A 12,433-nucleotide genomic window follows, 5' to 3' on the forward strand; every position below is an offset into this window, starting at 1 on the left:
TTTTCAAGCTCATTCTTATACCTTGAACTCTCAAAACCTCATTCATTTTTCTAACATTTTCATCTAAGACACTCAAAACATCAGCATGATGCAAGTATAGGAGAGTTCTACTTTCCTTTTTGATTCCATGTTCTCTAATAGACTTTGCCGTGTTCCTTAGGACAGAGTCCATCAAAATGATCCGAATAAATGGGGATAGAATGCGACCCTACTCTACCCCTCATTCCATACAAAACCAGCTACTAACCTCACTTCCTACTTTACCCGTAGCAATGTTGTTCTCGCACACAGCACTTAATCACTTCAATGTAAATCTGGTATGCCATAGAAGAATAGTACCTACGCTAAAGCTCTTCTATCGGCTGGATCAAACGCTTGTTCATAGTCTTTAAAACTGAGGACTAAAGGGGTCTGACGACTCATGCACTTCTGAATAATTAACCTAAGAATGAAAATTTGGTGAACACATCCTCTTCCCTTCCTAAAAACAAACTGTTCCTGTCTTGAAACTTTACCTACAGCAGTGGTTTCCAACTTTTTTGCACCGGTGCCCCATTTTTAAAAAAAAAGGGTGCGCGCCCCCCTTTGAAAAACAAATTGTAGCGTCCCGTTAAGTTACCTAAAAATCAAATTTCATAAATACTCAACTGATATTATAATTTGTTTAATAGGCTAAAAAATAATATACAATATTATGTAAGAACATAATATGTTTATTGTAAGAAATATAATAACAAAACAAAAAAAGAATATATAATTAATAATACCACAATATAAAAATTTAATGCGACGGTTGAGCTTTGTTCAACAGCACAAATTTTCTCAAACCATGGTATCATTGAAGAAATCGTGGTTCTCTGTTCTTTTTCAATCATTAAGCGAGATCGGTACTTTGTTTTTTAGACAGCTACTGTAGAAAAACCAGCTTCACATAGATAAGATGTTACAAATGGCAATAAAATTTCTAACCTATGTTTGTCAAAGTAGGAAAATCATCCTTTACTCGTAGCCAAAACGAAACAATATTATTTTCATCTCAAAATATCTGTTTTAATATGGTATCACTAGGTAAGTCAATTATCATTTCCTGCTCTGATATCCTAAGGTAAAAAGCACATCGATAATTTCTTCCATAGACTGGTCAATTAATAAGAATTTTACTTTCTTCTATTTCATCAGCAAGACAGGTAATTTTAAAAGTTATAAACATGTCAAAATTATTATTTTTCAAACTTATTATCCACAGTTCTAATTTGTTCGTAAATGCAGTAATCTAGTCTTTCTGCATAGAAGCATGAATTTGAGCCCCTTGCATGGATTTATTGAAAATACTGAGTCTTTGAAAAATATCAACTAAATACGCAAGTTTTACAAGGAATTTCGTGTCATAAAATTGTACCTCATTAACCAGGAAATGTTAATTTAATGTTGAGGTAGTTTTTCGGTACGAGCGCCAAGTGCCAGGGTTATAAAGATCCGAAACAATAAAATAACATTCTAGTCGATATTTATATACTATTGTTTCACTACTAGCTCTTTTATACTTTCTCGTAAATTTACCAGTAACCATTTTGATTGAGTAATATCAATATTGTTATTGGAAAAATCCATGTTTATGTAAGAAGAGCGCTAAGTTATTTTTACGTTGTTTATATTCCAGTAATTAATTTTGACAAAATTATGTTGTCAAATTAATTTTGACAATGTGCCATCCCGGCTGAGTGGCGCGCTGGCGTGGGAATCCTATGTCCAAGGGGCACGGATTCAATCGCAGTTGTAATCAGTTATTTAGTTTGGTACGGGGGTAAGTGGCGTGACTCTGTAAGCTCAGCCAGAGTCGACCCAGCTCCAAATGGGTACCTGGAGAAATCTGGGGAAGGTAAGCAGGAAGGGTGTGTGAAAGCACAGGATGGTTCGCCCCCAACCCCCCATTGCACTTTCTCGTTGGAGTGCCATGAAACGGAGATCAGCACCGCCGGTTTGGACCTTAAGGGTCTAGTGCCGTCTTACTTACTTTAATTTTGACAAAAAATTAGTTTTTAATTTTACATTTATAAGTTATACCAATTAAGACTGATATTAAATTGAAAAGAAAATATATTTATAAAATTGTATTGTATTTTAAATTAATATAAAGTCTTTGATTTAAAATAATTCCCCTTTCAGATAGATCAATACATAACTGGCTTGAAAAGAAAATTAAATGAATCCGAAGCAGAGGGCCAAAGAAAAGATGATAAAAATATCGGAAATACATCAAAATAGTAAACCTAAATATAGAAAATATGGTCCAATGTACGTATCATTAGGATTGACGTATAAGTTTATTAATGGCCAAGAACCATTGTGTTTGCTGTGTATGAATACTTTGGCCTCAGACAGCATGAAACCAAATAAATTAGAGCGACATCTTGAAAAAGTACATACAGATCATGTTGGCAAGACAAGAGAATTTTTCCAAAGAAAATTGAAAGAAAGAGAATTTTTCCAAAGAAAAGAAAATGTTTTCAAAGACCATGTGTGTAACACAAAAGCATTGCTTGCGCCATACAAAGTTTCTTCTAGAATTGCTAAAATGCAAAAAAAACCCATTCAATAGGAGAAACTTTGGTGCTACATGCAGCTATTGACATGATAGAAATGATGCTCGGTGAATCATTCCACTTGCAGACAATACGGTGGGAAGACAGATATCCGATATATCTGAAGATCTTTGCGATCAATTAATAGAAAAAGTAAAACTATCTTCTTTCGTGTTGCAAGTAGATGAGGCTACCGATGTTCTTAAGGACGCATACTTGATAACATATGTAAGATGTGTTGTGGAAACTGATGTTAGAGAAGACATGTTATTCTGTAAACCTATTGAATGCAATATTACAGCAAGGGAAGTTTTTAAAACTCATTGACAATTTTTTTGATGAAAATAGCATTCTGTTAGAGAACTGTGTTGGACTATGCACAGATGCAACTCCATCTATGGCAGAAAAAAATGCTGGTCTACAGGCACTAGTTCGAAAGATGGCTTCTCGGACAGTTTGGACGCATTGCATGAATCATAGACAGTCTCTTGTTTCAAGAAATATGGGTGAAGATCTACTAGGAGTAGTTGAAGTTATTACAAGAGTTGTAAATTTTATCAAAAATAGCCCATTAAGAGGAAGGCTTTTTGAAAAAGTGTGTAATGACATGGATTCAGAATATAGATCACTTCTATATTACTGTGAGGCACGTTGGATTTCTCGTGCCAAAGCACTTCAAAGAGTATTTGAGCAAAAAGAAGAGATCGCTATATTTCTTAGTGATAATGATAGAGATGAAGCATACTTGTTTTATGACACGAAATTCCTTGTAAAACTTGTGTATTTAGTTGATATTTTTCAAAGACTAAGTATTTTCAATAAATCCATGCAAAAGGTTCAAATTCATGCTTCTATGCAGAAAGACAAGATTGCTGCATTTATGAACAAATTGGAATTATGAATAAAAAGTTTGAGAAATAATAACTTTGACATACTTACCACTTTTAAAATTACCTGTCTTGCTGATGAAACAGAAGAAAGTAGCCTAAAGTTCTTACAATAATTATTTGACCAGTTTGTGGAAGCAATTCTCGCTGTACTTTTTGCCTTAGGACAGCAGAGCAGGAAATGATCTAGCAACAATCTAGCGCCAAACGAAAAGCTGATCTTCCCCGAATTATGTGGGAAAAAAGTCACGAGACAGGATTTAATGGAAATTGGAACTGCTTGGAAGGGTGTAGAGAGGGGGGTCTTGAATAGATTGGGATTGAGGATGAGCGTGCGTAGCTGTGTTGGCCTCAGGCTGCTTGGAACTGTGATGAGTTGATATTAGTAGTAATATAGCCTCTTTGGTTTTAAGACGATAAACATTATTTTTATAAAATAAACACAATTGATGCGCTGACGTCAAAGTAAATGAAAGGAGAAATATGCAGATGGAATGCAAATAAAAATGGATTGACATTACATTCAATGTAGATGAGGAAGTTTATATTATTTCGCATTTAAGAAAGTAAATTCTTCAAACACCTATTAATATGGACATAAGAAAATAAAAAATACACGAAACACTGCTTTTGGCATCTTTTATATACGCACCATCTGCTTCCGCGTCATTGGTGCTGTGTTTAGAACAAAAAAAAAATGATTTCACGGAACAGACCATTAGTTTGTCTTAATATTTTGCTTTGGTTTACCATCGAAAAAAGTATTCCTGTAAATTAAGACACGACAATAAGAGATATGATCAGGTACAGTTTTAGGAGGGAAGCTACCAGGTTTGAACCCCCTCGCTCCTCTTCAAAATTTTTGCCCGACTCGTTAAAAAATAAAATACCTATAAAGAATTTTTTGTGTTTTGTAATTTTTACCCCACCACAGGCAAGAATGGCCACAGGCAGAATGGCAAAAATAGCCTCGATATGGCCTTGAATATGATGATACTATATGAGTGAATTACAAAATTCTTTTCATAACTGATGGTCCACATCCAGACTTCTTTTCATATTCAAAAGCAATCTGGCGTACTATTTGAAAGAACTCAGTTTAGAGCTACATGGGTTTTATAAATCCTCGTAAAGGGTTATGCTCAGTTTGCTACCTAATAATTGTCACCTTATCGGCAAAGAATACTATGAGACGAACAAGGGTAGAGTCTCCAGAAAATTATGCGTGCGTTGTGTATTGTAGTTCTTTGTACTGTCCTGATAATTATGGAAGATGCCCCAAGAATTTGGCTTTGCCAGATTATTCTTTGTATGCATTCATGTAAATATCTGTGCTCTTTCTGTGGAAAGCATAACCTCCTCCCCATTTGTTAAATCACTTGGAGAAGAAGAGCAGCTGAAACCATGTACTAATGTGGGAAGGCATGTACCCCGTCTCTTTCTCTCTGAAATATACTGAATTTTAGAAATTCACTACAATTTTTTGTGTGTTTCCCCCTATTTTTACCCTTTTTGTTTGATTCCTCTCAACACCTTAGGATTTTTGGAACCCGGAAACAGAAGGAAATGAAAATAGTGATAGTTATTAATCATCGATTAAAGCTGAAAGCTGGCTGATTCATCAGAAAATTATCTGGCCTTCTAAAATAGGTGATTGAGCTACAAAATTTGTTATTTTCGGTTGGGAGAGCATATTCCTAATTGTCCTTTCTAGCTCTCTGCTGTCTGACTATCTAGACTTAGATCCGTCGATGAAGTTTAACGAATTATTACTATTCTTTTCGATAAAAATCTTTGTTTTATATTTCAATGTCTTTTGGATGGATTTTAATGCTTGAAATGAATTTTAGAGTAAAAAAGTACCTGTTTAAAGAATTATCTTACTTTTAATTAGAAATAGGACTTTTTTTCGAGAGGAACTATCAAGTCTCAATTTTGGAAAATGTACCCAAATTCTAAAAAAGGACCGATGTGACCACTATCCTGTAGTCTACTTGTACCTCCATTTCGGCAACGTTAGCCGAATAAGCCTCTGTCAGTGGTGGGTTCGGGGAAAAGAGAGGCTGGATCGTTGCCCAAATTTGTGAATGTAGTTTTTACTTATTACCTGCCGAGCAAAAGCACATAGTTCTTGCTAGTCTCCCATACCCCCCCAGCTTCCCAAATATGTCGTTGGTGTCGATATCGTCTTTTTATGTGATTTATAGTGACTTTGTATTTGTATTATCATCAGTTTTGTTTGTGGCTTTTTTTTTGCAGGAAACAATGATATGCACAGCAACCGCTTTTGCTCTCTACTACTACTGAAAGACGAAATCTACCCTTTTTAAATCTATTTTACTGTTCTGTCGGAAGTAAATACGTATTTTTTTTTTTTTTGTATCTGGTCTTATCTCAATAGCAAGGAAGAAGGGGTTCAAAAGGAGTCGCTTTCTGATGGATGATTTTCTGCCCACCCCCTCCTGACCTTAGCATAGAAAAGGAATATAAATTTTTCTACTTTTGGGGGGGGGGAATCGTTATGGTTCCAGTATTTATCGATAGAAAAACCACTTTACTCTAAGAAATAATGTGAAAATTCTTTAAAACAATTTCTTAGGTTAATACAATAAATATCACCAATATAATTAATACCAGAAGTGGGAGGTTCTTGCAAAAACTCTTTCAGGCTTTGGAGAACAGTTGAAGTATTTCGGCATTATCTATATATATAAAAATAAGTTGTCTGTCTGTTATGTCTGTTACACTATGTCTGTTACGCCAGATTATATCATCTACATATGCGCAGTTATGCACAATTAATGTTTACGAAAAGGTAAATATAGAGGATGAGAATTTAATTAAAAAGACTGAAGAAATACTTTTTAAAAATTTTAATATTAAAATAAATGACAATGATAAAAAGTTCCCTTTCCTATATTGGACTGTAAAATTTCATAAGAATCCCCCTAAACCACGGTTTATTGCTGGAGCAGCTAAATGTCCAACCCGCATTGCTGCTACTGACCTCTCTTTAATTTTAGAGGAAATTGTAAATAAACTTAAAACCTATTGTTCTGGTATTAAAAAATTTTCGAATTTTAATCCATATTGGAGTGTTAATAATTCACTGCAGGTGATAGATTCTTTAACAATGGTTTCAGGTAAAAGAATTGAGTCTTTCGATTTTGCGACAATGTATACTAATTTATCACTTAATGTAGTGTTTGATAATTTAAAAACTGTTATCAAGAAATCTTTCCTCTTATCTAGTAAAAGGTTCTTAAAAATAGACACTTATAATAAAAAAGCTATATGGACAAATTGCTTTAATACTACAGTTAACTTGAGATGTTACAGCTTGGATATGATTTTTGAGTTATTAGAATTTGTTTTATACAATACTTATATAAGATTTGGTGGTGGTTTCTACAAGCAAATTGTGGGAATTCCAATGGGGGGGGGGGGAATGCCAGCCCATTTATAGCTGACTTGTTTTTAAGTCAACTAGAATATAAATATATGATGGATAAGAATAATCCAATTAATTTAAAACATGTTTTGTCAAATAATAAAAGATATTTAGATGATATTTTGGTCTTAAATTGTAAGGATTTCATTGATATTTCTAAAAATATATATCCATCAGAGCTTATTCTTGAACCTAGTCATGGCACTGGTCATGAAGATCATTTCTTAGATTTAAATATGAATATTTGTGATAATAATAAATGAAGTTTTAAAATGTATAATAAAACGGATGATTTTGATTTTGAAGTGATTAGTTTCCCATTCCCTGAAAGAAATATACACTCAAATATCACATATTCAGCGTTTTTCTCACAGTTACTTCGTTATGCAAGAATTTATAGTAATTATATTGATTTTAAAAATAGTTGTAAAATCTTAAGCCAAAAATTGATATCAAGAGGTTTTTCTGCAAATAAATTAACTTGGCAATTTAAAAATTTAGTTTTCATTATAACGAACTTTTAAATAAATATCAAAAGAATTATCTAGAAATACTTAAAGAAATTTTCAACTAATTTCGGAGGTTCGAGAAATGTTGTTGCAGCGCCATTTATTTTGAATTTTGTTTCTAATTGAGCGGATTTTTTTTTAAAAATAAGCCACATGGTAAAGATGAATTCTATAATTGTTTAGTTCATTCAGGTTTTTTGCAAGGTGTTAATATTTGTGATTTGGTAAAATTTATTATATTTAGTTTACCTATTGTTGTTAAAAAGAGGGATATATTAACAGGATAAGCTTGTTTTGGTGTTACTTGGTTGTTTTACATTTGCTGTTTTTTTTTTCTTTCATAGGCATGTATTTTGGGGGTGATACCTGACACGGGGATGCCATGGATATTCTGTGGTAGCCACAACACTTGGCTGGGTAGAGACTTTAAAGTAGCGAAACCCTATATAGGCCAGTGTATTCTCCTGATGAGCCCTTGTGTTGGGTTGTTGCCTCTGAATTATTTGTCTTTATAATTTTTTCTATTGTTTGGTAAATGACGATTTATACTAATTGACGACATGACTGCCTGTCCATGGATTATTCTTTATGGTTGATTGTGTATGGCTATGGTGTTTGACCTATGTGATTGTATGGATGAGTAGGGTTAAGGTCTCATTCAAGTGCTGGTCTATATTAATCACTAATTTAGGAAAACAGTCTTCCTTTTCTCTTTTTTTTTTTTTTTTTTTTTTTTTTTTTTGTGTGTTTTTGCTGTTGCATTGGTGATTTCTCTTTTCATGATATATAAAAATAAGTTGTATGTATTTTTGTGTTGAGGGTTTGCATATGACGTCTGAAAAATAAAGAAGAAAATAAACTGAGAAAAGAAAAATGGTAAAAAACTAAAAAGAAAAAACTAAAAAATAAAAAAAATAAAAAAAGAAAAAACCTAAAAAGAAAAAATGTAAAAAAAAAAATAAAAAGGTAAAAAACTGAAAAGAAAAAAACTAAAAAAAAACTAAAAAAGAAAAAACTAAAAAAAAAACTGAGAATTGCACAAATATTTCAATATATTTTGACAAAAGATTAAGGTAATTCGAAAACCTTAAAACAGATACCCAAAATTTGAGGTTTATTATAAATTGTTGGAGCTTTAGCTTGCTTGGCACGTAAAGATTTTTCCGAGTGTCAATGTTAGAATGAACATTGACAAATTGAAGAAAACAAATCAGTAGAAAGAAGAAACTTAAAAAAAAAAACTAAAAAAGAAAAAAACTAAGAAAAGAAAAAACTAAAAAAGAAAAAAAACTGAAAAAGAAACTGTATCTATATATCTATATATATAAAAATAAGTTGTCTGTGTGTGTGTGTGTGTGTGTGTGTGTGTGTGTGTGTGTGTGTGTGTGTGTGTGTGTGTGTGTGTGTGTGTGTGTGTGTGTGTGTGTGTGTCTGTCGAGTGACGTCATGTTTGTGTGTCGACTGACGTCATGTTTTCGACTGACGAAATTACAGACCGGGACATCGGGACACAAATGACGACCGGGACACCGGCACATAGGGAATATAAATGACGACCGGGACACTCAAAGAGAAAGCGACCGGGACACAAGGAATGTTCGATTAGCAATCACCATCAACAAAGCACCGGGACACAAATGACGACCGGAGCACAGGGAGTATAAATGACGACCAGGACATAAGTAAAAAAAAAAACTAAAAAAAAGGTAAAAACTACAAAAAAACTAAAAAGAAAAAAAACTAATAAAAAACTAAAAAAGCTAAAAAACTAAAAAAACTGAAAAGAAAAAAAAAGAAAAAAAGGAAAAAAAAGAAAAATAAAACTAAAAAAATAAAAATAAAAAAAACTAAAAAGAAAAAAAGGGGAAAAATACAAAAATTTATTTCATCATATACCATTTCAAAAACGAATGTATATACAGACCGGGACACCGGGATACAAATGACGACCGGGACACAGTGAATATAAATGACGACCAGGACACAGGGACACAACTACAACGGGGACGCCGGGGGGCACAGGGGGATATATAAATGACGACGGGGACACAGGGAATATTCGATTAGCAATCACCATCAACAAAGCTCAAGGGCAATCATTAGAATCATGAGGTATAACTAAAAACACTAAAAAAAGGTAAAAAACTAAAAAAAAGACCAATTCAAAAACGAATGTTTATACAGACCGGGACACAAATGACGACCGGGACACAAGGAATATAAATGACGCCCGGGACACTCAAAGAGAAATCACAGACTGGGACACCGGGACACAGGGAATACAAATGACGACCGGGACACAAGGACACAACTACAACGGGGACGTCGGGGGGCACAGGGGGATATATAAATGACGACGGCGACACTGGGAATGGTCAATTAGAAATTACCATCAACAAAGCTCAAGGGCAATCATTAGAATCATGAGGTATAGATCTGAATACGGATTGTTTTCCCATTGACCATTATAGTCGGTAAGTTCAAGAGTCATAAGTTCATTATAGTTCAAGAGTCGGTAAACCTGACAATCTATTTATATGCACAGACAATGGGACAGCAAAGAATGTTGTATATTCGCAAGTTTTACGTAGTTGAAAACATATGAACAACATTTTACGTAGTATATATATATAAATAAGTTGTATATATGTAGGTTTGTTTGTTTGTGGGTTTGCATTTGACGTCATTATAAGTATATAAATTTTCGTATATGACGTCATTATAAGATGACACTACAGACCGGGACACAGGGAATATAAATGATTACCGGGACACTCAAAGAGAAATTACAGACCGGGACACAAATGACGACCGGGACAGAGGGAACATAAATGACGACCGGGACACTCAAAGAGAAATTACAGACTGGGATACCGGGACACAAATGACGACCGGGACTCAGGGAATATAAATGACGACCAGGACACAGGGACACAACTACAACGGGGACGCCTCTGTGTGTCTGTGTGTCGAGTGACGTCATGTTTGTGTGTCGACTGGCGTCATGTTTTTCGACTGACGAAATTACAGACCGGGACATCGAGACGCAAATGACGACCGGGACATAGGGAATATAAATGACGACCGGGACACTCAAAGAGAAAGCGACCGGGACACAAGGAATGTTCGATTAGCAGTCACCATCAACAAAGCACCGGGACACAGGGAATATAAATGACGACCAGGACACTCAAAGAGAAATTACAGACCGGGACACCGGAACACAAATGACGACCGGGACACAGGGAATATAAATGATGACCTGGACACTCAAAGAGAAATTACAGACTGGGACACCGGGACACAGGGAAACAACAACAACGGGGACGCCGGGGGCACAGGGGGATATATAAATGACGACGGGGACACAGGGAATGTTCGATTAGCAATCACCATCAACAAAGCTCAAGGGCAATCATTAGAATAATGAGGTATAGATCTGAATACAGATTGTTTTTCCCATGGACAATTATATGTTTCATGTTCAAGAGTCGGTAAACCTGACAATCTATTTATATGCACAGACAATGGGACAGCCAAGAATGTAGTATATTCGCAAGTTTTACATAGATATATATATATATATATATATATATATATATATATATATATATATATATATATATATATATATATATATATATATATATATATATATATATATATATATATATATATATATATATATATATATATATATATATATATATATATATATATATATTCACAGGTGGGACACAACTACAATGGCGCGTAATGACTTACGCGCGCGGGGGGGCTTGGGGGGAGGCAAAGCACCCCCACCAACTAGGTGTCGGGGTGGCGCTTCGCGCCACCCCAACAGCTAGTTCATTAATAAATAAAAGATAGTGTTCAAAGTTATTTATGAAAATATTATCTTAGGTGGGTCTGAGCTGGTAGGGTAAGATGTATTGATGCTTAATCCAAATGCCTGGGTTCTGAAATAGTCGTTCATCGTACATAGAATGACAGTCTTTTTTTTATCACTTCAATTTTTATTTTAGTATAATAGGTTGTGTGATACTGTTAACTTACAAATACAAGTTACAGTCAAAATGATTCTGAATTAGCAACAATGACGCATCTTATAGAAACTAGTTTAAAATATTTTCTCCATTTGAGGTTTACGGTTGCGAAGAAAAAGCTCAAATAGTAAATGTATAATATAGGCCTTCGCGAATAAAAAAAAAGAATCAGAACTCTTTTTAACCCATACGAAATAGAGCATTCATATGCTCAAACTTTACGATATTGTACATGCCAGATCGGAAAACCTCTTCAAATTGAAACACACAGATAGGTGTGCAAAAAAGATGGACTCTTTAAAACAACCATTACCAGAATTTATTGTTTTCTGAAGTACGACTATAAAGCTAAGCATCATAGTGCTGCTTTCAAATGAACGCTATTAACAGGATGTAATAATAGCAGACTGATAACAAGCAAAGTATTCCAGGTGGCCAGGACTTAGATCCACGATAAGCGTAATGACTTATTTTCACCATTTCTCAGCCAGCACGATCGTTATTGATATTTCTCTCGCAATTTCTATGACTGAATAGTCCGCAATAATCTGAACAATATCAAATTCGATTCTCAAGAATTTAGCTGCACCTAATGGGTGCAACCAAAGAATGTTGGAAACTAATGAAAAAGGGAACTTCAGCTCGTCTCTGGTAATAATAATAGTACAGATTCCAAGGTCATGTACCATAACTCTCAAAACTAACCATAAAAGCTGAAATAGGAATTTTAGCTGTGTTTTGTCTTATTTGTACTTTGGCATACTTTGCAGAAGAATAAAAATTTCTGTTGCTAAAAGAATATAGGTTAACCCACGGGATCCGGCGTGTTCTCCTCGAAAATTTCTCCTCGCGGTAAACTCTCAAAAGGCAAAATTGAGCAACCAAAGGAAATTATGACCAATGTAAAAAATGAAGAAAGGAGTATAATTGTGCATCAGCTAAAATGAAAGAGAGGTAG

General features: G+C 34.3%; 1 protein-coding gene across 1 annotated transcript in view; it reads left to right on the forward strand.

The window, feature by feature from the left end:
- Positions 1–5,844, forward strand: part of LOC136037143 (dynein light chain Tctex-type protein 2B-like) — a 46,315-nt gene extending 40,471 nt beyond the window's left edge. The window contains exon 4 of the mRNA XM_065719647.1: positions 5,729–5,844. Within this exon, the coding sequence (XP_065575719.1) occupies positions 5,729–5,776 (48 nt within the window). The 3' untranslated portion in view covers positions 5,777–5,844. The remainder of the gene's footprint in view (positions 1–5,728) is intronic.
- The last annotated feature ends 6,589 nt before the right edge of the window (positions 5,845–12,433 follow it).

Source organism: Artemia franciscana, chromosome 16, assembly GCF_032884065.1.
Source record: "Artemia franciscana chromosome 16, ASM3288406v1, whole genome shotgun sequence".
NCBI classification, from domain to species: Eukaryota; Metazoa; Arthropoda; class Branchiopoda; order Anostraca; family Artemiidae; genus Artemia; species Artemia franciscana.